Raw genomic sequence first — 26,060 nt, forward strand, 5'->3', positions numbered from 1 at the left:
GAGTCTCTGCTTTCTATTTTTTAGGTCTATACCCTGAAGTGAAATTGCTGGATCACAAGGTAATTTTATGTTTAACATTTAGAGGAACCACCATACTGTTTTCCACAGTGGCTACACCACTTTACATTCTCACCAGCAATGGTGCATGGGTTCCAATTTCTCCACGTCCTTGCTAATACTTGTTATTTTGCTATTGTTTTTCAAATAATAGTCATCCTAATGGGTGTGAAGTGGTATCTCACTTTTTGAGATTAGTTTTGATTTACATTTTCTTAATGGTTAGTTACATGGAGCATCCGTTTCATGTGCTTATTGGCCATTGGTATATCTTCTTTGGAGAAATGTCTATTCATGTCCTTTGTCCATTTTTGAGCTGGGTTAAATTTGTTGTTGTTGTTGAGTTGTAGGAGTTCTTCATATATTCTGGATATTAATCCCTTATCAGATATATGCTTTGCAAATATTTTTTTCCATTCTGTGAATTGTCTTTGACAATCTCTTGATAGTGTCTTTTGATGCACAAAAATTTTTAATCTTGGTGAAGTCCAATTTATGTTTTTCTTTTGTGGCCTGTGCTTTTGTGTCATTTCCAAGAAATTATTGACAAATCAGTAATAGTGGCTGCCACACCTGCCCACCCAGCAAAGGCCTGGTGAAGGTGGCTGCCCATGTTGAAATTAGGTAGTGGAAGTAATGTCCTTCCAGGAGTCTGTGATGGCAGGCTGAGGCCCAAGTCACTACTTAACGGAAGAAACAGTGCCCACTTGGGGCCCCAAACAAAGAATTTTCCCCCCTATTCTTGGTCTTCTTGGATATGACATCCTACCTTCACTCCATCCCTTGTGTATTAAGTAAACATTGGCCATGTCCTGCTTGGCTGGCATGATGGTAAGGCCCGTCTGCTTTTCTTTGAGGTCTGGTTCACTCACAACTTGATCACCTAATCACATATGTTCTTCCTTTCTAAACTTCCATAATTATTTTTCTAAAATGAAAACTCTAATCATGTGCTTTTAATGATTTTTTAAGGCTAAAACTTACACCATGACCCATCATAAGCTTCACAATTAGGCCCTGCACACTGTGTCACACTCCAGCCCCACGAAGGGGTTCAGAGGAAAGTTCAGTGCTAATGATATTGGCGGTCTTTTTCAAACAAAGAATTTTAAGCCCCTGTAAAGCATTCAACAAAAACTTTATATAAATGTTAGCAACCCGGGCTCTTGGACTCTTTAATCAATAGATACTGATAAGGGTCCAAATGACAATTTCAGGCAAGGCTTTATTGGGGCTTGTGCTGCAGCATGAGGGAGCGAAAGAAGTACAGGTGTCCTTGTTCGCTCCCAGAGAGGAGCTGCTTGGGAGCTTAAACGGGATAACAACCAGGGCGGGTCTGTGGGTTGGTCAGGAGGCATGGCTCAGGTGGTCTGCCCACCCCCTTGGTGGTGCCCTGTGCAGGGATCATGCTTTTTGCTCCCAGCACCTCAGAAGTGGCAGTTGGTTTGTGGCCAATTTGTATCTTATTACTCATAATTGCCCCAACTGCACACGTATGCAGTTATTTTTAGTCCCTTATAGTTTCTTTCAGGTGCAAGCACGGGTTAAAGGGTCCCAGGTCCCAGCCTATCACATAAAGATGAATTCTTTGATAAAGTGAGTATAATCACAATTTGTTTTGCTAGGTTTAGATTTTCACACCATGTTTCTTTGAGGCAAATATATTCTGCCCTGGATTTTGTATCAATTTCTTGGATTTTGTTAACCAAGAATTCCAAGAACAGAGACCTGGTTGAAATAAAGAGGTGTTTATTTGGGGTGTGTTAGGACTGCAGCCCAGGAGATACAGCTCCAGGGAGCACTTGAACTGTGTTCTGCCATACTACAAAATGGGGGAAGCTCATAAAGGCAGAAAACCATAAGATTACATAAATTGTTTGTCAAGAATTAGGATTGGAGCTGGCAAGAAGTAAGGGTGCTTGCTATAAACATGGATTGTTTGGGCGTTGAAATGACTACATAGCTGCCATAGGTAGTGGGTAACCTTTGAGACTACAAGGTTGCAGCTAGCAGCTGCTAGCACATACTGTTTTGAAAACAGCTGGTGGTGTCCTGAGTTTGACACAGTGCAGAAAACTGAAGTTCTCAGTGATGCAGGAACATGTCTGAAACCACACCCAACACTGTCCACCCAGCTCAATTTTGAATGCCTGAAACCATAGTTACTCCATTTTGATTTTTAAATGACTTAAAATATGTCAACAACTTCCAGTTTATACAGGAGGGATGATGTGTCTTTTACGGATTCAACTGTTTAATTATATGTTTTCATATGTATTCTTTCTGGAAACAAGATCATCAGCCTGTCTCTCCTCTAGCACTAAGCCTAATGCTATGCAGCCAGGACTCAAGATACAGTGATTGCGAGAAACAAGCGTAATAAAACACAAAATCAACAGCAAATTATAACATGTTCATAAAAACAAGGCAAGTGACTGCTTTATGAATGCTTTTTGTTAACGCTCTACTATTACTATCAATCAAATTAGTAACAATATCTATTGTTATAATATAGAGGAAATGTAACAGCTCCTTTTTTTTCTGGTAACTAGTTCTTCTGTGTGTGTTAAGGGGTCGATTCCAGATGCCCTTACTCTAAATTGGGATGTCCAATACCACCACTTTTTAAAGTACTGAACTACCCGAGAAAGTAGAAGACCAAGCAAATATAACTAAGAATGGGAGACCCTTTCTTTTTAGAGCATTTTCTGCTTGCTTGGATCCATTACAAACTGGTAGACTAATCACTTACATACTCAAGGGGAGAGCTCACAGCGAGGTCCTCAGGAGCCCCGAAAGCCTCTATGGAAATTCACAAAGCGCCTCCTCTGCGGGCCACGTAAACTTGCGGCGCTGCCGAAGGGCGCCGGCTGCAGGGGCGGGGCCAGAGCCGGAAGGGGCGGGGCCAGAGCCGGAGCGCCGAGCGCCCCTCCCGGCCGCGGTGCTTTCTTTTCTGCCGGGCCGCGGGAGAAGGAAGGCGCTTCGGGAACCGTCTGCCTAGCGGGCGGGGCGGCAGCGCCTGCGGGCCTGTCGCCGGGCTCTTTGAGGGGGTGGGGGGGAGTACCAGTCTGACAAGTACCAGTCCCTGCGGTGTTAGATCCTCGTCTTTTTTTCCTGCCTGGAACCTGGCTCCGAGCCAGAGCGCGTGGGTCCGCCTCGGGCCTCTCCGCTCTGTGGGTCCCGCTCCCGAGGCCTCCATCCCCGTGCCCTCCGTCCACAGCCGGGCACAGCGGAGCGGTCGGCGCAGCCTCAGCCGCAAGGTCATGTCAGGAGGCCCCTTCCTCTCCGCCTCCCCAGTTGACGCAGCCTCGAGCTTTCCTCCGCGCCTTCTGCTCAGTCGCATTTTGTGAGTAGCCGTTACCTGTCTTAGCTGACCCTTCTCCTTAGTAAGCGCCGATTAAGACTGTTCTCAGCTCAAACTAAGTAAGGGCCTTCTGCGATTCACTTGGTTCTGAGGCGGCTGGAAGGCGCGGCGGGTGGCTTGGCCGGAGCCCTTTTGTATCCCCAGTAAAGCTTTGTGTGCGGCCTAGATGGTTTCAGGGTCCCTTAAATGGGCGCTCATTTATCCTTACTAAGGAAACGTTCTATAGCGGGGGAAGGGATCTTAGGCCTCAAGACAACCTTGACATGACTTTGTGATTGGTTTTTAAATTTGTTAACAGAGCACAGTTTACCTACTAACAATGAGTTCTCGACGCAGTGTAGCATTGTCGGCATTTGTTCCCGGATCTTCCTTTGTGAATATGCTCTGGAGACGTGGCATTGAAGTTGGAGAAGAATCCGTACAGTATAGGAGGCCCTGAGGCTGTAAATGCCGGCTATACCCTTAGATGCTTCGGGTCACAGAGATGTGTATTTCCCGATACAATACAGAAGAAACCGGTCAAGAGCTGGGAGACTGGAAGAACTTTTGCCTCTTCAAAAGCAAAGGTATAAATGAACCTGGTCCATGGGACTTGGTATCGTCATACGTTTGTTTGTTTTTTTCCTCCCCCCAATTTGAAATACAGATTGTTTCATGTAAAACAATTCAACGGTTAACTGTCAAGGCAAATGTGATGGCTGGTAGTTTATATTTGGTATCACAGTCATCGTTTTTGAGGCCTAAGCAGCTTGAATACTACTTTTTCATTGCTAAGTGTTGGTATTTTTTTAAATTTTACAAAATAAATGTTTGATTAAAGTTTTGATTATGTAAGTCCTTAAACATAATAAATATACAAAAGCCCACTGATCCATTTAAGAACTGGGATATTATCAATACCATAACATCTGTTTGCTTCCCTATCCCAGTCCTTCCTTCCTTCCTTCCTTCCTTCCTATCCCATGCCTTCCATCCTGAAGTGCCCATCATCTGGGATTTTGTGCCCAGACTCGGTTTTTTGAGGGGAGTAGGGTGGATAGCAGTTTTATTATACATACATATCCCTAAACATTCTTTGTTTGTTTTAGGCCTTAAACAAATAGGACTTTCATGTATCAATAGTTGTCAGAAGTGCCATGAATCATATATTAAAGTGAAGTTTTCCAAGTTGGAATTATTCATAACCAATAGTATGTGTTCCTAATATTATGTGAGAGATTTCAGCATTTCAAGACTTGAAAATGATAAATTGTCTTGCAAGGCCCAACATTTGATATGTCTTCATAAATCATTTCCAATAGCTGTCCAGTTCAATGATTTATCCTCCTGGGGTTCTGTAGGACATGATCTGTGGCCCTGGCCATGCCCTTTGCAGTACATAGATATGCTTTCAGGCAACTTGGGACTTAATTCTACAGGACTGTGTCCAGTAATGATGTCAACATAATGTATCTCTGCTCTGAAACTATATTAGATATGCCATAATAATGCTCTTAGTTAGAGGTCTGCACACTTGTTTTTATATATCTAACCTTTAACCTGGCTCACCTCATTCTTGTCAAGCTCTGAGGCAGAAAAGCAATGGTTGGGTACTCATTAGGACCATCATGTCTTAAAATCTGTACTGCCACAGTAAAAGAGCATCATAAATATATCCATCATTTTTGCCCATGCTAATGAATCCATTTCCAGCTTGGAAAGATCATTTATGGAAGTATTAGGGCCTAACCGGTCAAAAGGACTAACACATCCTCAAGTCATTATAGATATTTAAAATTGGGGGCTCATCACTTTGACTACCAAAAAAAGTATAATTAAGCAGCAAGCACATTCTTTTGTTCCTTCAGAGGTGTGTTAAACAACAGATAGAAAATGACTCCACTATATAGTCTTAATGTTAGTAGTTTTTATTATAAATTTGATTGGGAGTCAGGAAGATTGCAAGGTTTTTTTTTTTGTTTTTTTTTTTTTAATGGCTCCTTATAAGAACGGGAAAAAAAATCCTACTGGACCGTACTACATATAAGATGCCAGACAAACAGATACAAATACAAATGAGAATTCACGATGAAATATATTTAATTTCTAGGTACAACAGAGCCTATGAGTTGAAGATGAAAGAAGGTCGTTGTGATAAATGCTTTCCAAAAACTTGTCATAGAGGATGGCTGTGAAAAAACCACCAGGAGGACAGCTGTGCATGTAACAAGGTACCAAAAGTTTAATGTAAATTGTGTGCTTTTTTATGTGTTTGTGGTATTGTTCCTGAAGCACAGTACCAAAAATGTTTAGTAACTGGCACAATGATGACTTACTTTTTGCCGTTTACCCAGCTGAGGGTATCTTTGAAGACATAATTTAAGACTGAGATGCCAATAATATATATTATGTGAATTACTCAAATATAATGCAGTTTTTTATTAAAATGGATGAAATGTTCTTTTCAGCATATAAGTACCTGCAGATGAATGTTCAAGTCCTTAGCAGTGGTGTTTAAAAATTCTTCGTTGCCTCAAGTAAGTAATTAAGATTTATCAAGCAACCACATCTAGAGATAATTTGAAAGTACCTGATAAATTCCAAAGGGCTGAGGCCATTTCCTGTTAAAGGTGCCTTTGTGTGTCAGGTTTTGATTTTCTTCGAGTTTTGATTATGGATCGATTTTCACTGTTGGTTTCTGATTTTTTTCCAGAGGTGTGGCATACAACATTTTGGAAGGGAAAATGAAGAATTGGTCAAGAAGACATGAATTAAAGCAAATGACAAAAATTAATATTTTATTTAACATTGATCATCTCACAATAAATTATGTAGAAAAATATAAGTTCAAATGATTTTAATTGCTGGGCAATAAAGTCTCTTTTCTTTAAAATAGATCAGGTCTTTAAACAGCTTCATTTTCTCTTTTTTTTAAGATTTTTTTATAAGTTTATTTTATTTTACAAATTTATTTATTTATTTTTGGCTGCGTTGGGTCTTTTTTGCTGTGCGTGGGCTTTCTCTTGTAGCGGCGAGCAGGGGCTACTTTTGTTGCGGTGCGCAGCCTTCTCATTGTGGTGGCTTCTCTCGTTGCGGAACACAGGCTCTAGGCGTGCGGGCTCAGTAGTTGTGGCTCGCGGGCTCTAGAGCACAGGCTTAGTTGTGGCGCACAGGCTTAGTTGCTCTGCAGCATGTGGGATCTTCCCGGACCAGGGCTCAAACCCGTGTCCCCTGCATTGGCAGGCGGATTCTTAACCACTGTGCCACCAGAGAAGCCCCTAAACAGCTTCATTTTCATAGTTAGTAGTCAGACTTGTTTTTAACATACTTTAGGGATAGTATATTCTTGTCAGTAACTAGCTCCTCTGTGGATAGTGATTCTCTTTGAAGTGTCAGGTGGTGGGCAGCTGGGGAGACTTTTTTGTACATCCAGTTCTCATACCCTTTCTTGCTTTACTGTGTTTCTGGAGAGGTGCTAATCACTGCGTACTAAATAACTATGAGGGCCTCCCCTTTAGAACCTGCTGTTGTTCCTGAAAAACAAGCATAGTTGACCCTTGACCCTTAGGGGCGCCAACACTCCCTAAAGTCAAAAATCCAAGTATAGCTTTATAGTCCACCCACTGTATCCAAGGTTCCACATCCTCTGATTCAGTCAGCTGCAGATTGTATAGTGTAGTATGTATGTATTGAAAAAAAGAAAATCCACCCTTTATGTGGACCCATGCAGTTCAAAGCTGTGTTCAAGGGTTAACTAGTTGAAATTTTCTCAACTTAAATTACCCATTATAAGTAAAGGTTTCACCTATGACCTACAGATTTTTTAATTTTGATTTTATTCTTTGTTTGCTTTTACATTTGTGAAGAAGAAAGGATTTGGGAATTAATTTAGGACAAATTAGGATTTGTCCTAATCCTAGTATTAGTAATAATCTAGATTAAGGCAAATAATGACTGGACAGTCCAATCTGTCCAGGGCATGCAAATTTACAAGAATTCAAAAACAACTGAAATCCTACCCAGGTGAAGATTTAAATTTAGCTAAATCTTGCTTTTCCCCTGTTGAGTCCCACAGTACATAAATTCCTTGCTTTTATCAAGGTTATAATTTCAATATGGTAAGTCAAACAGTATAAATTGTACAGCAATATCACTTCCCATCAAAGGCAACATTTTTTTTTGAAAAGCACTTATATAATGAATCTCCCACCATGTTGCTTCAAGCTACCAGGAAACAAGCCCCACCAACACCCTTAATCTTAGCTCTTCTGCTGAAGAATTTGGCCTTCATGATGACAGGCTGCTTCGGGAGCTTTCCCTTCCCCAGAACTTTGTAGTAACTGATTGCACCACATCAATGATAGGAGCAGCTCCAATCTTGTTCTTGGCAGCATTTACCCCTGTCTGCTCACTGACCAAGGTCCACAATTTATCAAGGTTGACAGTTGGGCAGAAGCTCTGGTTCCTCTTTAAGTGGTAATGCCTCATACCAACTTTCCCAAAGTATCCTGGGTGATATTTGTCGAAATTGTTCCTGTGGTGATGCATGCCACCAGCATTACTGCGGCCTCCTGGGTGCTTACAGTGTTTGCCTAACATTTGAAAACCATTTTCCTCCCCAGTGTTTGATACTAGTCATTTCATCAACAGAATCTGAACACTGCACAATTAAGTGTAAAATGGGGGGCTATTTTATGTATCCTAGTTTTATAAAACATGTTTTGACTTCACCCCATAGAGAACAAAAAACTGAAATATATAAGAAGCCACAAAATAAGGTCTTTAATTTGTAATATATGATTTTTTTTTTAGACTAGGTTTGCCTTCTGAAAACAACACTGTATAGTCTCTGGCACTAGTGGATATTCAGTAAATACTGTTGAATGAACTGCAAGGAAAGAAAGTAGTAAGTGACTTGTTAAAAAGTCCTCTAGAGAGTGAGAGAGCTGTCTGCCTTCACAGTTAAACTCCATGAAGTACCTATTTCTAAAGAATTGATGCATGACAGTGTCTTGGTTAATAAGGTGGCAATTTTGTGATGACATTTTCCTTTTAGTGAGTAGAACTGTCTTTTTAATTAAAACTTTGGAAAATAAAAATAAGGATTTGGGGATTTTACAAGATAAGTATATTTTTGCACGGTGTTCCTCCCTTTTCAGAGCAGATATCTTCCCTCCAAAAATGAAGACGGTTTGCAAATTGGTTTCTTTGGCTTTTGGTACCTTTCTTGTAACTAGTTAGGTTTAAGGAGCCAATTACTGCTCCTTGATTCAATGGAACTTACTTCTTTTCATTTAACCTGGTTTAAAAATGGAAAATTTCCAGGGCTTTTCCTGATCCCATAATTAGGACTTCTAAAACAACATAATAGACATGTCAGTATCTAGCATGAAAAGTCCTTACATTGAAGGCTTCTGGTTATATAAATGCTGTTATTTACTCATCAACTTTTCAGGTTCACAAATGAAGAAAAAAATGGTTTTACTTTGTAAATAAATATTTAAAGTGTTATTGCCATCTTGTGACAAATAGAGGGAACTACACAAAAGTTACTATTTTTTTTTTTCCATTGCTTAGTTTGCAACATTCTTTATATTTTAATCTGTGGACCACTGGTACACTGGGCTAACCAGAAGTTTTTTTAATAAGATTATCCTAAATTATAAATTTCTGCTGTTGGCTTTGAGATTTGTATTAGTGTTTATTCCATTAGCAATTAATTTGAAGAAATCATATTTTATATTTTTTAAGGTGGCATTCTAATGTACCCCTACACACAAGATTACCTGAAGCATTACTTCAAAATCACTCACACTTTTTTCCACTGCTTAAAAAGGAATGAAGGAAAAATTTCCTCAGATTGCCTATTCATCGCTAGCAAAGATAGCTGTCCCAGGTCCATATGTGGCAATAAACTGTTGGAGCTGTTGTTGGCACTGAGTCAGATAGATATCCCTTTGCTCTAAATATTCTTCATTATACAGTTCAAATGGAAATACTGCATTTGGAGCAACACAAAGTACAGCGGCCCCTAAGTGAAGAAGGAAAAAGTATAAATGAGAAAAACAAAATGCTAAATATGAAATCATATTTTCAACAAAATAGTGAAAGTTTTACAATTAAGTACTGATCTACAGAGTATTTCAATAGCTATTATTTAAAAAAAAATTTTGAGACCCAGGAAACAGTTTCAGTAAATGCACAAACTGGTACCAGGGCCAATGGAAGAAACATTGATATTTAAATTTTAAAGTTTGGAAACTAGAAATTTGTCATCCATTGAAATAGCCATTAGTGTTCTGAAGCTGAATAGTGATGTGAGGAGGTGGAAGAAGTAAGGAGAGAAGGTATTGGAAGGTAGAGAAACAATAAAAAGATAAATCTATGGAATAGAAGAGAAATAACCTTGCATATATATTTAAATGATTTTTGACAAGGGTGTCAAGACCATTCAATGGGGAAAAGATGGTCTTTCCAACAAATGGTGCTGTGAAAGTGATATCCATGTGCAAAAGAATGAAGTTGGTTCCTTACCTTACATCATAAAAATTAGCTCAGTGAATCAAAGACCTACATGTAAGAACTAAGACTATAAAACTCTTAGAAAAACACACTGGGGAAATGCTTTATGACATTGAATTTGGCAATGTTTTCTATGATATAACACCAAAAGCATAGGCAATGAAAGAGAATAGATAAAATAGGCCACATCAAAATTAAAAACTTTTGTGCATCAAAAGTTACAATCAACAAAGTGAAAAGGCAACTCACAGAATGGGAGAAAACATTTGCAAGCCATGTATCAGATAGGGGGTCTACAACTGAACAAGAAAACAGCCTGATTAAAAAATGGGCAAAAGACTTGAATAGACATTTCAGCAAAGAAGATATACAAATGGCCAATAAGTACATGAAAAGATATTCAACATCAGTAATCATTAGAAAAATGCAAATGAAAACCACAATGAGATACCACTTCACACCAGTAAGAATGGCTACTATCAAAACCAAAATAAAACAGAAGAAAGTAACAAGTCTTGGCAAGGATGTGGAGAAATTGGAACCCTTGTGCACTGTTAGTGGAAATGTAAAATGGTGCAACCCCTAAGGAAAACAGTATGGCAGTTCATCAGAAAATTAAACAGAATTACAGATCCTGCAATTTGACTTCTTGGTATATACCCAAAAGAATTGAAAGCAAGGTCTCAAAGAGATATTTGCACACTCATGTTCATTAGCAGCATTATTCACAATAGCCAAAGGCGGAAGCAACCTAAGTGTCCATTGATGGGTGAAGAGATTAACAAAATGTGGTATATATATATATATAGACAACGGAATATTCTTCAATCTTAGAAACGAAATTCTAATGCGTGCTACAACGTGGATGAACCTTAAGGACATTATACTATGTGAAATCAGCCAGACAAAATAGGACAAACATATGATTCCACTTAGATGAGGTACCTAGAGAAGTCAAGTCCAGACAGACAGAAAGTAGAATAGTGCTTGCCAGGAGCTGGGGGAAGGGGAGAATAGAGATTTATTGTTTAATGGGTATGGAGTTTCAGTTTGGGAAAATGAAAAGGTTATGGAGTTGGTATGAATGTCCCTTACACCAATAAACTGTATACTTAAAAATGGTTAAGAAGGTAAATTTTATGTTATGTATATTTTACCACAATTGAAAAAACAAAACAAAACAAAACCTTTGACTAATATTGCAGAAGTTAAGCTCTTAAATTCTATTTCATTGATTCACTAAATGAGTATCTAAATGTAACTGGCTGGGAGTACAACTGCTGGCCAAGCAGACAGTGCCTACCTTCCTAGAGCTGTCTGTCATTAGTAAACACAAGTAGCCTCAGACTTCTGTGACTGCTCCCTGTACTGCTTTACCTTACCTGAAACCTTGCTGTCCCTTGAGAACACTGCTTTCCTTGTGGCTCTCAAACACCCCACATACCTTAGCGTCACAAGAAAGAGTCAGTGCCTAAATTGCTGCACCTTTGCGGCTTCCAGACCATTCTTTCCTCTTGTTAAAAATCTTTCTTCCTTTGATGCCCAGTGCCACCTGGGCTTTATCATCCTTACCCCTTCCACAGTGAAGTCAACAATCAGCTCTCAGTACTTGGCTCACAATCTTCCTCTGTTCCCTAATACCTGCCATTCAGCGATTTCCATGTGAATGACCCATTTAACTGCCAATCTCCAAGTGTCCTGACCTTTTCCCTCTACCTCCACCACACATTCCCAGAATCAGAGGAAACTAATATCTCCAGAAACTTACTTCAAAACCATGAGTTCAAATGTCCCTCTTCTCTATGCTACCTCCTATGCTTCCAGGTCTTCTATCTCAGAGACCTCCAATCTGCTTCCTTCAATTCACTTCCCTCTTTTAGCCAATTTGAGTCCCTCCCTTGCCAGTCCCCACACTCCCTTGCCCCCCCGCAACACTCTGCCACACTCATCTATCAAAACCTCAGCTCTGCATGAACCCAGCCATTTACCTTGTGCCTGCATTCAGGCTGCTAGGCAGAAAAACACATAATTGGCATTGCTTGGTTTCACTTTAAATGAATCACAGAAACCTGAGATGGTCAGTTGCACTGCCTGACAACCCTGTTGAGTTTCTCTAACACATTTGCTCTTCTTTCCCCCCGCCCCCCACCCCGCAATGACTATTACATTCCATTCTTTTCTCCTCAAACCTTTCATTTTTAGCTGATGACCTTGTTGACCTTGTGGAGAGTAAAAGACCAAATCTACAGACCTACCTGATTCTGTATCCATTGTTTTCCCTCCTATAAAATGAAGTGACTCTTCTATAAGAGGCCTTTACCTTCATATGTGCTCTGGATCCCATCCCCTCTCACCTTTTTAAGGACTTTACACCTTTGATCTTCCCCTCTTTCTGTAGTTTCATTAGTTTACTTTCTACTGCACATCATATGAGCTATTATCTTCTATCTTAAAAAAAAAAAAATCCTTTCCTGGAACACACATCCTTCTCCAGCTAATACCCTATTTCTTTCCTCATCTTCATAGTCAGACTTCTCAAAGTTGTCTATATGTGCTGTCTCCATATCTTCACTTCCTACCCCACCTGAATCCCCACTCCATTGAAATAGTTCTAATCACGACCACCTACAACCTCTAGATGGCCAAATCTAATCTTATTCAAACTCGCAACACATGATACAGTTGACCACTACACTCCTTTCTTGAAACACTCTCTTTCTTGGCTTCTATAATACAACTGCTTCTTGGTCTCATTTGTTAGTTCCTCCTCCTCAACTCCATTTCTAAATATTGGAATTCTTCAAAGGCAGTCCTGGGGTTCTCCGTATAGTCTCTCTCTCTGTGATTTCATCATTCCATGGCTTTGAGTACCATCTCTGTGCTGATGATCCCTAAATTGTATTTCTAGGTTAGAACTCTCTTCTAAACTCCAGATTATTATATCTGTCTATTGATATCTCTGTAGGATGTCTCAAACTTATATCTATAATTTGATCCCTGCCCCAGCCCAAACCTTTTTCTCTTTCTTCCTAGTCTTGGTAAATGGCACCATGATCCACTCAGTTGCTCAAGGCAGAAACCTGAGAGTTTCCTTAATTCTTCCCTCTCCCCACTGCCCAACTCCTAAATCTAGTTCATAAATGTAACTATTGGTTTTTGCATCCAAGAAAAATGTCCCTGAGTAGGGATTATTTTCCTGCTATGTTTAAAGTAAAATTTAAGGAGCTCTTAACATTGTTTTGCTAAGACTTGAAAAAGAATATACCTAACTGCAACTTATTATGAAAACAAAAAGTAACTAAAGGAATAAAAACTTCATATAGTTTTATTTCTCTCAACAAAAGCTTTCTTATATGCTTCAAGAAAATAGTTATCAAGTGAAAATAGCCATATTCAGTCACAGGAGTCCTTAATATTATAATACCACAGTTTCTAAGTTCAAAGAGACACATTTTTGTCTTCTTACTGAAATCTAGTTGTATCTTAACAATTTTGATGGTGATAGCATGTCACAGTAAAATTGGCAGCATTTTTTCTTCATGGTATGTAAAATAATGTCCTATATTTTATCAAGTATATTTTAAAATATAGAATAAGAAGGTAAAGATAAAGCAAGTTAAAAACAAAAATACATATCCTTCTTATTTAATATTGGTTGAGAACAAGCGATTTTCTCTTTTGGTAGGTAAAACTAATTCAGGATGATAATTAACCTTTTCTGGGGGTTATGAAACTCTAAAACATACTTCAAAAAACTTATGATTGGGGGAAAGTGGCAGGGGTGGTGGTGGTGGGATGAACTGGGAGATTGGGATTGACATGTACACACTAGTATAGAATGGGTAACTAATAAGAACCTGCTGTATAAAAAAATAAAATTAAATAAAAAAACCTTATGATTCCTCTCCCTAAGCAAAAAGGTAGAAAGCACATGCATATACAAATTTACATATAATTTAGGGATTCACAAGCCCCTAGGACTCTCTCAGTATCCATGGATCCTAGATTAAGAATTCTTGATTTAGATAATTATAGAACAAAGTTCTAATGTTCTAACGGATCTCTGTGAAAAGTTATTACAATATAAATTGAATCTGAAGCAAATTTAAACACTAAACATATACATACAGGAAAGTCAGTGTTAATACATCCTTTCACTCCCAGGGTTGGAACTGAAATAAAGTAAAAATCTCACTAAAATAGAGTCGGGAGGCCAGAAGGGGGAGCTCTCATGCATGTACCTCTCAACATCAATACAGATCTCAACGGGAAGAGACATACCCTGCATCTCCAGCAGGAGGTAACTATTGGTTTTTGCATAACTATTGGTTTTTGCACACTACTTTACTACCACCAGCAGGAGGAAGAAAGATTTTCTCCTTGCCCGGCAATAGCGCCACTAAAGAGAGACTGTCACAACGCAGCCAATGAAAAGCCACTATACTTGGAACTCCCAGTTTCCTCCAATGGACTTTCTGTTATAACAACCCTCCCAACTCCACTTCTCCTCTACAGAAGAGTTTCTTCTTTGCTTTACCAGACTTGCATGTGATTTACCATAGTTGCAATGTCCTGAATTGCAATTCTTTCCTGTTCCTGAATAAAACTGTTTTGCTGATAAAATAACTGGCTGTTTTATTGTTTTAGGTTAGCAGAACCAAAGTTTGGTTTGAAGGATGGTAAATCTCATCGAAATTAATGTCTCATATAATTCAAAAAGAACTTTGTGAGGATAATTCTCTTTACTCTTACCTTTAAGAGCCCCTTTATGTTTTTATTAGCAAAACCATGATAAGCTCCTTTGATTTCAAATAATTAAATGCTATAGTCACAGTATTATAACTAGCAATTGAGAGAAGGTGGTGATGCAAGATGATCACATTTTCTTTGGCTATGGGTCTAACTCCATTCTGGGGGATTGCTTGACAATTAAATGTTGCATGCTATTTTAAAAGGAAGATAAATTTTAAATCATTTCATGTGTCATACTTTTTTTTCAGAATTCTCTAAGCAATGCAAAAGTTCAAGCATAGAAACAATCATGCACAATTAGGAACTTGATACCAGATAATGATACTACCTGTAAATAATTACTAAATTCAAACAGGACTTACGTGGTAGAAATTTATTATTCTTTAAAATATTGTTTAAAATATATGTAACATCTTAATTTACCAGATTAAGAATATTCAAGTTTAAATATAATTATTTGTAGTGATCACTAATAACTTAATAGATTACCATATTTCAATGTTAGAGATGTTTCAAATAATAAGGCTGCAATAAGTACATCTTCTTTAAGCACTTTATTCCTTAGGTTCAGTCGAGCATGGGCTTCAGATAGGGAAACTCTAAAAAAGAAAACTGATGCCAATCAAAATATGTTGATATTATAAAGATAATATATATTTTGGCAGGAACAAACCAAGATATGTGTAAGCATAAGCCACACCTTAAATATCAGCATATTCTTATTTTAAAAAAATTTTAGTTTCTTTTCAAAGCATTTTTTCCTACCAAGTTGAACAGACTGTTGCAGAACAAGGAAGTATCCTGACTTATTATCAAAAAATTGGTTTCTATCCTGGCTTTTCTTTATTATTCTACACCCCACCCTCCCCAAGTTCTGTTCAGTTAAATACACAGTTGGAAAAATTAACCTAACTAAATATCTCTTACAGACACATCCTTCGTGTTTTCTCCTAGTTCTTAATCCATTTGAAGTCCTCATAGAATCTTGAAATTTCAGTGTTGGAAGAGATTTTAGAGAGCAAATTTCAAATCCCATCATGTAACTGAATTTTCTGTACAACATCCCAGGCTACTTATTATTCGGTCCCTTTTGAACTTCACCTAGGATTCACTAGGAATCATGAGGCAATCCATTCCTTTATTTTTTATTTTTAAGCTAGCTTTAATGTACTTGAATGATTGCTGGATGTGGGAATCAGAAAACCTGGGTTATGTCTCTAGAATTTACTAGCTGTGTGAGTTTGTATGAATCATTTAACTTCTGAGATTTTTTGAAGCTCTGCTATAAAATGGGGATAATAATAATTAATAGGGTTATTGTGATTTCAAATAAGGTATTTGAAAATTTTGGGACTCACCCACAAAGATTATATAAATGTAAGCTGAAATTGGTTTCACTGCAATGTATACCAACTGGTCTCTGTTTTGTCTTCTGGGATTACAAAACAAGTCTAATATCTCTTAAATGTGACAGCTCTTCAAATATTCAAAGACAGCTTTTCTAGTTGCTCCATGCTTTATTTTCTCCAAAATAAATATTCCTAGTTCTTTTTTTTTTTTGGTGCGGGGGCTGCACCACGCAGCATATGGGATCTTGGTTCCCCCAACCAGGGATGGAACCCGTGCCCCCTGCTTTGGAAGCGCGGAGTCATAACCACTGGACCACCAGGAAAGTTCCTCCTAGTTCTTTTAATATGTCATGTGACGTAATTTTCAAGCCCCTTGTCATCTTGGCTATTCTCCTTGTGACCAGATTTGGTTAATATTCCTTTTCAGTACAGTGCTACAGGTGTGATTTGATCAGCAGGGTACAGGTGGGGCAGAATTAGCATCTTCTCACTCTTGATACTATGTTCTATTACTACAACCCCAAATCACAGTATTATTTACAGCCATATTACCTTGCTTACTCATATTATATGTAAAAATAATGAAATCTCAAATCTTCTTCATATTAAGCCAGATCACCCCTTTCCAATGTATTCACACTTATACCAGGGAGGTTGGGACCTAATTAAAGACATTACAGGGACTTCCCTGGTGGTCCAGTGGTTAAGACTCCACGCTCCCAATGCAGGGGGTCCGGGTTCAATTCCTGGTCGGGGAACTAAGGTCCCACATACCACAACTAAGCCTGCATGCCTCAACTACTGAGCCCGCATGCTCTAGAGCCTGTGAGCTGCAACTAGAAAAGCCCGCATGCTGCAACAAACACACAGCAAGGCCAAAAGTAAAAAAAAAAAAAAAAAAAGACATTACATTTGTCCTATTAATTTTCTTCTTGCTAGACTAAAATCATAATTTGAGCCTGTGAAGATCTCTCCAGGGTTGTTTATTTACAAATTTGATTATCATGTTCCTGATGTCCTCACCCAAGCTTCTTCTAAAATTGTTGACCAGGACAGAATATGAATACAGCCTTTCAAGGAAAGAAAAGAGCACTGTTCAGCTCCACTCCTCTAGAAAAGCAAGGCTGGTGTTATTAGGTACCTGTCTATAGAAGGAGGAGAAAAAGTCAAGGTTTATGACTCTTCTGAGTAGTGCTTCATTTACTTTGCTATTTCATAAAACCCATCTGCATCTCTAATGTTTATTTCTAAAATAGGAAAAAGTAGAGTTGTCATATCAAAATTAACTCTGCTTTATTCTTGGATCAGTACAGTCAAATGTAAACTGAGGCGATGTGAGTTTAAGTAAAAAATATCTTTTTACTACAGAGAAAAAGCATTGAGAAAATAGGACTTTCAAACCTTTTAAGCTTTGAGTATTGAATATTTGAAATATTACTTCAGAAAATTGAAAGCATTATACAATTCTGTTTACCATTTTAAAACATCACAATTAATTTCTTCCTTGCCCTATCTTTAGCAATTTTTTAGCTCTATGAAGATAAATATACAGTTGGAGAAATTAACTGAACATATTTATCTCTTATAGTCCTATACTTGTCATAACCTATCAGTCCTTCACTTGTCTTATTTTGTATTGCAGTCATAAAAAGATATTTATTTATTTAATGGATTATTTTACCCCTGGTCCTACTTCATAATTTGGTTGAGATTATATGTTAATCTATATTAAATAAAGTAATGGTCTATCAACAGGGGACTGTTTAAATTATGGTACAGCCATATGACAACATAGTAAAACTGTAATGCAGCTATTAAAACAGAATGAGGTAATTCTTTATGTGCTGATAGTATGACATCATGATATGTATACCTGCATGATTCCATTTGGGCAAAAAGAGAATATCTATCCATATAGGTATATACCGATTTATATATTATAAAAATATTTTTATATATTTAAATAACATATTCATCTAAAGTATATAACATAGTCAAATAAAATATGTATTTGATATACATCACATATTTAAATTACATATTTGTATACACTAGTATTTGAATGAATAATATCTGGAAGGATACACAAAAACTCTTGCCAGTGATTATCTCTAGGGAGTGGAATAGTAATAGGTAGGGTTAGCAGGGCACTTTACTCATTATTTTAGACTTTTCTTTCAGTACGTCTGTACTTTACTTTTACAATAAAAATTAGTTTAAAAAAAAACTTTCAAGGAACAATAATACATGAGTGTACTAAAGTATTTAAAAGTACAAGGAACAGGGGACCTCCCTGGTGGCAAAGTGGTTAAGACTCCGAGCTCTCTATGCAGGGGACCCCGGTTTGATCCCTGGTGAGGGAACTAGGTCCCATATGCATGCCACAACTAAGGAGCCCATGAGCTTCAACTAAGGAGCCCGCCTGCCACAGCTAAAACCTGGTGCAACCAAATAAATAAATAATTAAAATAAATTAAAAATTTTAAAAAGTGTTACAGATGTTAACACTTAAAAAATAATAAGAGTACAAGGAACAATATACTTAATTTTTTTTCTAGGTTCAACTACAAAATATCTAGAATGTAAACAGCCCCATTTTAAAAAACAGTCATTTTCATTTGAATTCAGTGCATTTTTCTCAGACATATCTGATACAGGGTATCCAATAAAAATTAATTTAGTGAAAACAAACTGCTGGAGGTTCAAATGATGCAATACTACAACAGAAGGAATTATTGTCACCTTAAATTCTTTTGGAACAAGATATATTATAAACCAACCAACCAGCAATCAAACAAACAAACAGAAAAAACAAGTGAGACAGTTAATAAAACACATCATTTGAAGGTCAGTAATGGTTTTAAAATTGAATACCTACAAATATTTTAATGCAGATGCTGACAGCTTTGATCCACATATAGAATCTGTTCTGATTCTGCGACTTGCTAGGTAATAGCCATGAATCATTCTTTCTGCCTCCAAGCTGAATTCGACATTCAAATTCTTTGCAAAAGCAAGCAGCTAAATTGAAAGTGTGAAAATTTAAGAGATTCAAACTTTATTATAGAACCTATATTACAAAAATCCAAAGTATACTGTCATTTATTTTTAAGTTTGCATGTTTTATTTACAACAAAATTGATTAAATATCTGGGGCCATCCCAAAGTCAATGAGCACTTTAAATCATAGTCTTATAAAGAATATCACAGTTTACCCAGAATAATCTCTTCCTCCCTTTTAGTACAGAAATATTCTGTGCAATGTACTTGAATGACGATCAGATCTTTGCTTCCAGTGGAACAAAGGCTCACTTACAGCCTTTTAGTGGGAGAGAGCTTCCCTCAGAATCTCATTTCCCTTTGAATAGCCTAATTCTCTGACAGTTTACTTCCATCAGACTATCTCTCATTGGCCCTAGAGCTGCATGCCCTCCTTCCTTCCCTTCCTTTTAAAGAACACAACCAAACATTAGAAATGTACTGTGTTAACTACTATAAAGGTAGGTCTTAGAGATTCAGTAAGATTTTGGGTAGAGAATAAGTCTTCAACTTAATGATTATCACTGTTTTCTCTGAGGTTTGTGCTTTTTTCTTTCTGAGTGATTCCTAGTTCCTTAAGTCCTTATTCTATGACATCATTTCCAGACTTTTCAGCATCTGTGTTGTTTTCTGGTTTGTCAAGTCATAGAACCAAAAGGAAAAATCACCCATAATAAAATGTTGCTATTAACTATTATATCTATATTTTATAAATTTTTATTTAGTTTTGGCTGCGTTGGGTCTTCGTTGCTGCGCGCGGGCTTTCTCTAGTTGCAGCGAGCAGGGGCTACTCTTCGTTGCGGTGGGCGGGCTTCTCATTGCGGTGGCTTCTCTTGTTGCGGAGCACTGGCTCTAGGCGTGTGGACTTCAGTAGTTGTGGTACACGGGCTCAGTAGTTGTGGCTCATGGGCTCTAGAGCACAGGCTCGGTAGTTGTGGTGCACGGGCTTAGCTGCTCCGTGGCATGTGGGATCTCCCCAGACCAGGGCTCAAACCCATGTCCCCTGCATTGGCAGGCGGATTCTTAAGCACTGCACCACCAGGTAAGTCCCAATATCTATATTTTAAATATAACCTTTTAAAAAGATCTGGATATGTCCTGGGTTGGATATGTCCTGTCTTTATTCTCCTTATACTCCACAATTCCCTGCAGGCCTTCAGAACTGGATAATAATAAAACTATTAATAACATTGGTAGCTCTCTCTAGATTTTATGCTATGGGGGCACAGTGATATGCCATCTATATCCCCTTTCAGTAAAGGACCCGTTGTCCCTGCTACTGAGAGTGCAGCACTGGGAGTTAGCATTAGCCTCCAGTTGTCAACTTCTGCAAGAACTACCTACCTTGATGACTTCATAATACAATTTTTGCTCCAGTCGGGCAGGTTTTCTCACAGTTTTCCATTTATACTCATCTCTACTTTATGTCTTTGCTCCTATTTTTATTTTTTGAATGCCCATCCTTCCTGTCATCTAAATCTTACCTTTTCTTAAGGCCCAACTAAAATCTCACCGCCTCCTGAAGTCTTCCTAACTCTTGCATTCTACTTGATATCTTTCTTTCTGAATTCATGAAATACTTATAGTCAGCACCACCCAGCTTAGCACTTAAGTTGTCCCTAATTGTTTCATATCTCAATTAAATAATAAACTATTTAAGGAAGAAAAATGTACATTTCTTAGAGAATATAAAAGAACAGAAGGAGGCTCAAATATATAAAGTATTCAGTAAATGCCTGACTAATAAATCCATAGATTTTTTTTGTTTATCTTTCAGGGAAAAACTGGGCAAAAATTTCTCCAGGTCATTAGCGTGTCTATATTATTTAGTATCCCAATTCCTAGAGACTACTTTTTTTAATATACTAAAACAAACAAAAAGACCTTATCATAAATATTATTCTTTTTCTGTTCTAATTTATGTGAATAAATTATGCTTATATTTCATTTTTAAATCCACCTCACCTTTCAACCTTTTATCCATGCAATTTGGGCTACAAGGAAGGCAGGTATGAACAAAAAATTTAATGACCCATGGATTCCCACTTCCCAATATTCCATGCCTTTTAGCTATCCTACACAGATACTTTAACTCTGCTGTGGACAGATTTCTGAATAGTTAATATTAAAAGGGCTTCACTTGTAAATACCTGACTACCTTTAATAGCTATGAGAAGCATTACTAAATTTGCATCATCTACTCTCAGGTTCTCTGAACATACCACACGTGTTTTCAGGTCAGGACATTAAAATAAATGGGTTTGTGAGTCATGAGAGATATCCCCTATAGTCAGAACTCTGCAGGCATTCATATAAAGTTTCCCTTTGAACAGTCTGTAAAATGTAGAAAGCTGTATACTTATAAAGCCTCTCAACATAATGTTTTATAGAAATATTCTATTTTGAATCTTTTCATGGAAATGCTTTAAGCTATGGTGATTTGCTCAGTGGTTCAAAGAATAAACTCAATGTTTTAATATCTATGTCCTTATAGTTTTTTAAAAATATTTATTTATTTATTTATTTTGGTTGCACTGGGTCTTAGTTGCAGCATGCATGTGGGATCTAATTCCCCGACCAGGGGTCGAACCCGGGCCCCCTGCACTGGGAGCATGGAGTCTTACCCACTGGATGGCCAGTGAAGTCCCTATGTCCTTACAGTTTCTAGTTTAATTATAAACCTAAATTTTTTCTATACAATGTCCTTAAAATGCTTAAAAGCTAGAAGCAAATTAGAATAAAAGAATTCTAAATAAGGAAAACTAAATGTTCAAAGGGAGTTTTATTTACATTGAGAAACATTAGCACATACTTTTACCTTTTCAAAATCTTCAGTTGTGAACTGTTTAGAAGCTACATAAAGCAGCCCTTCAGGATCAATGGCTTTCTTTAAAGTATGTTGCACAGTAGGAAGAAGTGGGTGGCAAGGAGATGACTCATTGCAGTTAATCAATAATCCAAATGCCTCTATGAGATTAGCTGGAATCAAACTGCAATCCTACATCAAACAAAAATGTAAAAGGCAAATATTAAACACTGGCATTTTCATAAACACTTCAAATTAACTATTATTTAGAATTATTATTTAAATTATTATAATTATATTATTATAATATTAATTAAATTATGAAACTATAATTGTAATAATTATTTTATTATTTGTTATTATTAATTATTATTTAAAGTGATTCCCAAATAGCATGGGAACTTTGTGATAATAAATTTTTCTAAAATGCTTTTTACTGAGTATCTTCTTACACATTATTCATTAAAGCCTCTCCCACTACCTATTCAAATAATAATTTATAGTGAGCAGACACCTGCTTTGCATGACTAAAAACTGAAAATTTTCAAACAACTGTGTCATTATTTAGTTCTAGTACCCAATTAGGTATAGAAATTAAGCACAGAAATAATAATAAAACATTAAGAACAATAAAAACATTAAGATTAAAATCTGTGACTAAATTCCCTGAACAACACTCTAACAATAAGATACACTTATACTTTACCATCTGACCAATTAGAGTATTGGTTTTCTGTACATTTCTTCTTGAAGATGAATCCATATCAACAAAAGACCAAAAACTGCACTGAACTGGAAAAGTCATTTGCTGATCCATATCATCCCCAAACTTCTTTCCTGATATGTATACTGTGATGCTTCTACTTTCCACAGCTAAGTCAAAAGACATTATCCATTTGTTATTTAAGTTCACTTTGGTCTATATGTCTATAAATTAATAAATATTATTATACAGAATTTTACAGTCTAAATTTGGATAGTAAAAACACAAGTAAATTTGATTGTTTTGCAAGATATGGCTAACTTAGAGGATCTGCCATAAAAAAGAAGAAGGAAAGAAAAACATTTGAATGTTTATGTGTCCCCTGACGATGAGTATCATCAGTCCAAAGCATGTAGCTAGAATCGTGAATTGGGAGGAATAGGCAGAGAGTAAGGAGAATGGTCATATAGTGCAGGTAGTGCAGGCTTACAAGGGAGGCTGAAATTAAACAATGTTCTGGGGGTTTTTTTGTTTCGTTTTGTTGTTTTTGGCTGTGTCATGCGGCATGTGGGACCTTAGTTCCCTGCCCAGGGATCGAACCCACGCCCCCTGCATTGGGAGCGTGGAGTCTTAACTACTGGACTGCCAGGGAAGTCCCCAACAATGTTCTTTTATGTGCCAAAAAAAATAATAGAAAGTGGGCCATCTAAGTAGGAGTGACTAGGAGAAAATACATCTCAAATTCAACATGTGAGAAACCAAATTCATCATTTCTCCTCCTCAAATGGCTCTTGTGCATTACTCACAATTAGGAGAATCACCACTGATCCACTTAAAACCCAAACAAAAAATGTGGAAACATCCCATTCTCCTTTCTATCCTCCCCTTATCCCTTATAAGCATTCAATCTATGGATTCATTTCTATTCCTAGGATGCTATCTCCCAAATATTTCTCAAATTAGTCTTCTCTCCGTTCACGATAAGAGTTTTTTGTATACATGTTTATTTTTCTTTTGGATCATAAGGTAAATATATATTTAACTATATAGAAACTGTCAGAGCAGTTTGCAAAATGGTTGTACTATTCTATACTCTCATCAACAATATATGAGAACTCCAACTTCTCTACATCCTTGGTAACATCCGTTGTTGTCGGTCTTTTTAATTTTTGTCATTCTAGTAGCCAGGGCCAGCCACATAATTTGTAGGGTCCAATGTAAAATGAAAATATGGGCCTCTTATTCAAAAAGCAGGGGAAAATGCTTTTTTTTATATAAAGCTTTTTCTTTTAAGAATATTTTATCACTTATAAAATGTCATAGGGGTGATGTGGAGAGATCAGAACCCTTGTGCATTACTGGTGGGAATGTAAAATGGTGTGGCCACTGTGGAAAGCAGTTTGATGGATCCTCATAAAGTTAAACATAGAATTACCACATGATCCAGCAATTCCACTTATAGGTGTATATGCAAAAGAGTTGAAAGCAGGCACTTAAACAGATACTTTTACACCAATGTTCATAGCAGCATTATAATAGCCAAAAGGTAGAAACAACCCAAGGGTCCATTAACAGATGAATTTTTAAGTGATTATATATATATATATAAAATCCCTTATATATATTGGAATATTATTCAGCCATAAAAAGGAATGAGATTCTGTGAAGAGGCAAATTCATAGAGACAGAAAGTCAAATAGAGGTTTCCAGGGGCTAGAGATAGGGGGGAATAGAGAGTTATTGTTTAATGAGTACAGACTTTCTGTTGGGGATTATGAAAAAGTTCTAGAAATGGATAGTGGTGATGATTGTGTAACATTGTGAATGTACTTAATGCCACTGAACTGTACATTGGAAAATGGTTAAAATGGTCAATTTTACATTGTGTATTTTATCAATATTTTTTAAAAAAGGAATGAAGTGATACATGCTACAACATGGATGAACCTCAAAAACATTATGCTAAGTGAAAGAAGCCAGTAATAAAAGACCACAAATTGTATGATTCCATTTATATGAAATGTCCAGAATAGGCAAATCCATAGAGACAGAAAGCAGATTAGGTTTCCGGGAACTCTGGGGAGAGGGGGCATGGGGGGTGACTGCTAATGAGTACAGGGTTTCCTTTGGGGTAATGAAAATGTTCTGAAAGTATAACAGATAGTGGTGATGGTTGTACAACTCTGTGAATATTCAAAAAGCCACTGAACTGTACATTTTAGGTGGGTGAATTTTATGGTGTGCAAATTATACTTCAATAAAGCTATTACCAGAAAATGTAATAGAAGTAGCTGTCAGTCTAATACTAAAATTTTAAATTATTGACATGAATTTTACCATTTATATTGTACAATTCCAGTCTTAAATACAAATATTTGAGCATTTAACTCATATGCAGCATCATTAGTATTTTGTAGGAAGTATTAATACACAGTTATGTATTTTTGTTCTTATCAGAACAGGGGAAATATTTTTATTTTGCACAAAACTGTTTTTAATTTGTTTCTTGATATTCACACATTTCACCAGCACTCTCTACTGATGAGTAAGGAAGGACTAAAAGGAAAAGGAACAACGGGTTGCCCTATCTTTCCCTTCCCTCCTATATTATCATTTTCAGTGTAAGAGGTTGGCAAATACAGGGAAGTAGCCAAGTAAGAAAGGATATGATGGGGTTCCTCGGTCATTTGTGTTTCTTAGAATGCAACTGCCTATTACAGAAGCAAGTCTGATTCAAATGGAAAGCTTGGCCTCCTTGGGGCTATCAGCTCCCCATCTCACTCAGCGGAAGATGTTTTGAAATGGAACATGGGCACTGAATTGCAGTGTAGTCACAATGCATGAGAGTCCAGCAAGAATCAAACTGATTACAAATTGTGTTAACAAGCCTCATAGTGATCGCAAATGCTATTTGAAATAGGGCAGCAAGGCATGGTGGACACAGGCATGGATGTATCCCCTCTGCTCACGTTGAAGCTCCACTGTCTTCCTTACAAAACAGCTTCAAAGATAAAATCATTAAAATTTTCTTTTTATAAAAATTAATTTTATTTATTTATTTATTTTCGACTGTGTTGGGTCTTCATTGCTGTGCGCAGGCTTTCTCTAGGTGCTGCTAGTGGGGGCTACTCTTCGTTGGGGTGCACGGGCTTCTCATTGTGGTGGCTTCTCTTGTTGCGGAGCACGGGCTCTAGGCGCGCGGGCTTCAGCAGTTGTGGCTCATGGGCTCTAGAGCGCAGGCTCAGTAGTTGTGACACACGGGCTTAGTTGCTACGTGGCATGTGGGATCTTCTTGGACCAGGGCTCGAACCCGTGTCCCCTGCATTGGCAGGCGGATTCTTAACCATTGAGCCACCAGGGAAGCCCTAAAATCATTTAAAATTTGAAGATGGTGACAGTAGAGTTTTAACCAAGTGCCAGGCTCTTCTAGGGGGAGCTATACTTATTCCCCACCCATGAAGCAGCACCTGCTAGTGTGTGTAAGTAGTG

At 37.4% G+C, this 26,060-nt stretch overlaps 2 protein-coding genes, 1 long non-coding RNA gene and 1 other non-coding gene across 6 annotated transcripts in view; 2 read left to right on the plus strand and 2 right to left on the minus strand.

Annotated features, from left to right (window-relative positions):
• Positions 1 to 3,726, minus strand: part of LOC149747054 (uncharacterized) — a 20,942-nt gene extending 17,216 nt beyond the window's left edge. The window contains exon 1 of the mRNA XM_089899070.1: positions 2,810 to 3,726. Coding sequence (XP_089755196.1) covers positions 2,870 to 3,400 — 531 coding nt within the window. The 5' untranslated portion in view covers positions 3,401 to 3,726 and the 3' untranslated portion in view covers positions 2,810 to 2,869. The remainder of the gene's footprint in view (positions 1 to 2,809) is intronic.
• On the plus strand, positions 3,289 to 6,295 carry LOC111185645 (uncharacterized). Of its 2 annotated transcripts, none has more exons than XR_002647637.3 (5): positions 3,289 to 3,403; positions 3,758 to 3,987; positions 5,511 to 5,631; positions 5,869 to 5,937; positions 6,114 to 6,295. It is a non-coding gene; the product is annotated as an uncharacterized LOC111185645 (long non-coding RNA). The 2 variants fall into 2 exon arrangements; XR_002647638.2 differs by having other exon boundaries at positions 3,291 to 3,403; positions 3,720 to 3,987.
• Positions 5,368 to 26,060, minus strand: part of MCMDC2 (minichromosome maintenance domain containing 2) — a 51,581-nt gene continuing 30,888 nt past the window's right edge. Inside the window, exons 12-16 of one of the 2 annotated variants that reach the window (XM_089899058.1) lie at positions 22,575 to 22,741; positions 21,881 to 22,060; positions 18,902 to 19,044; positions 15,164 to 15,273; positions 5,368 to 9,431 (exon numbers count right to left, since the gene is read on the minus strand). In XM_089899058.1, the coding sequence (XP_089755184.1) occupies positions 9,265 to 9,431; positions 15,164 to 15,273; positions 18,902 to 19,044; positions 21,881 to 22,060; positions 22,575 to 22,741 (767 nt within the window). In that variant the 3' untranslated portion in view covers positions 5,368 to 9,264. Of the gene's footprint in view, positions 9,432 to 15,163; positions 15,274 to 18,901; positions 19,045 to 21,880; positions 22,061 to 22,574; positions 22,742 to 26,060 lie in introns of those variants that run through there. The other variant, XM_022595361.2, reaches the window with a different exon arrangement.
• LOC115803738 (small nucleolar RNA SNORD87) lies at positions 5,716 to 5,798 on the plus strand. Its single transcript, XR_004024515.1, has one exon. It is a non-coding gene; the product is annotated as a small nucleolar RNA SNORD87 (small nucleolar RNA).

Source organism: Delphinapterus leucas, chromosome 17, assembly GCF_059928025.1.
Source record: "Delphinapterus leucas isolate spDelLeu-1000000601 "Yukka" chromosome 17, BTC_Dleu_Yukka2, whole genome shotgun sequence".
NCBI lineage: Eukaryota > Metazoa > Chordata > Mammalia > Artiodactyla > Monodontidae > Delphinapterus > Delphinapterus leucas.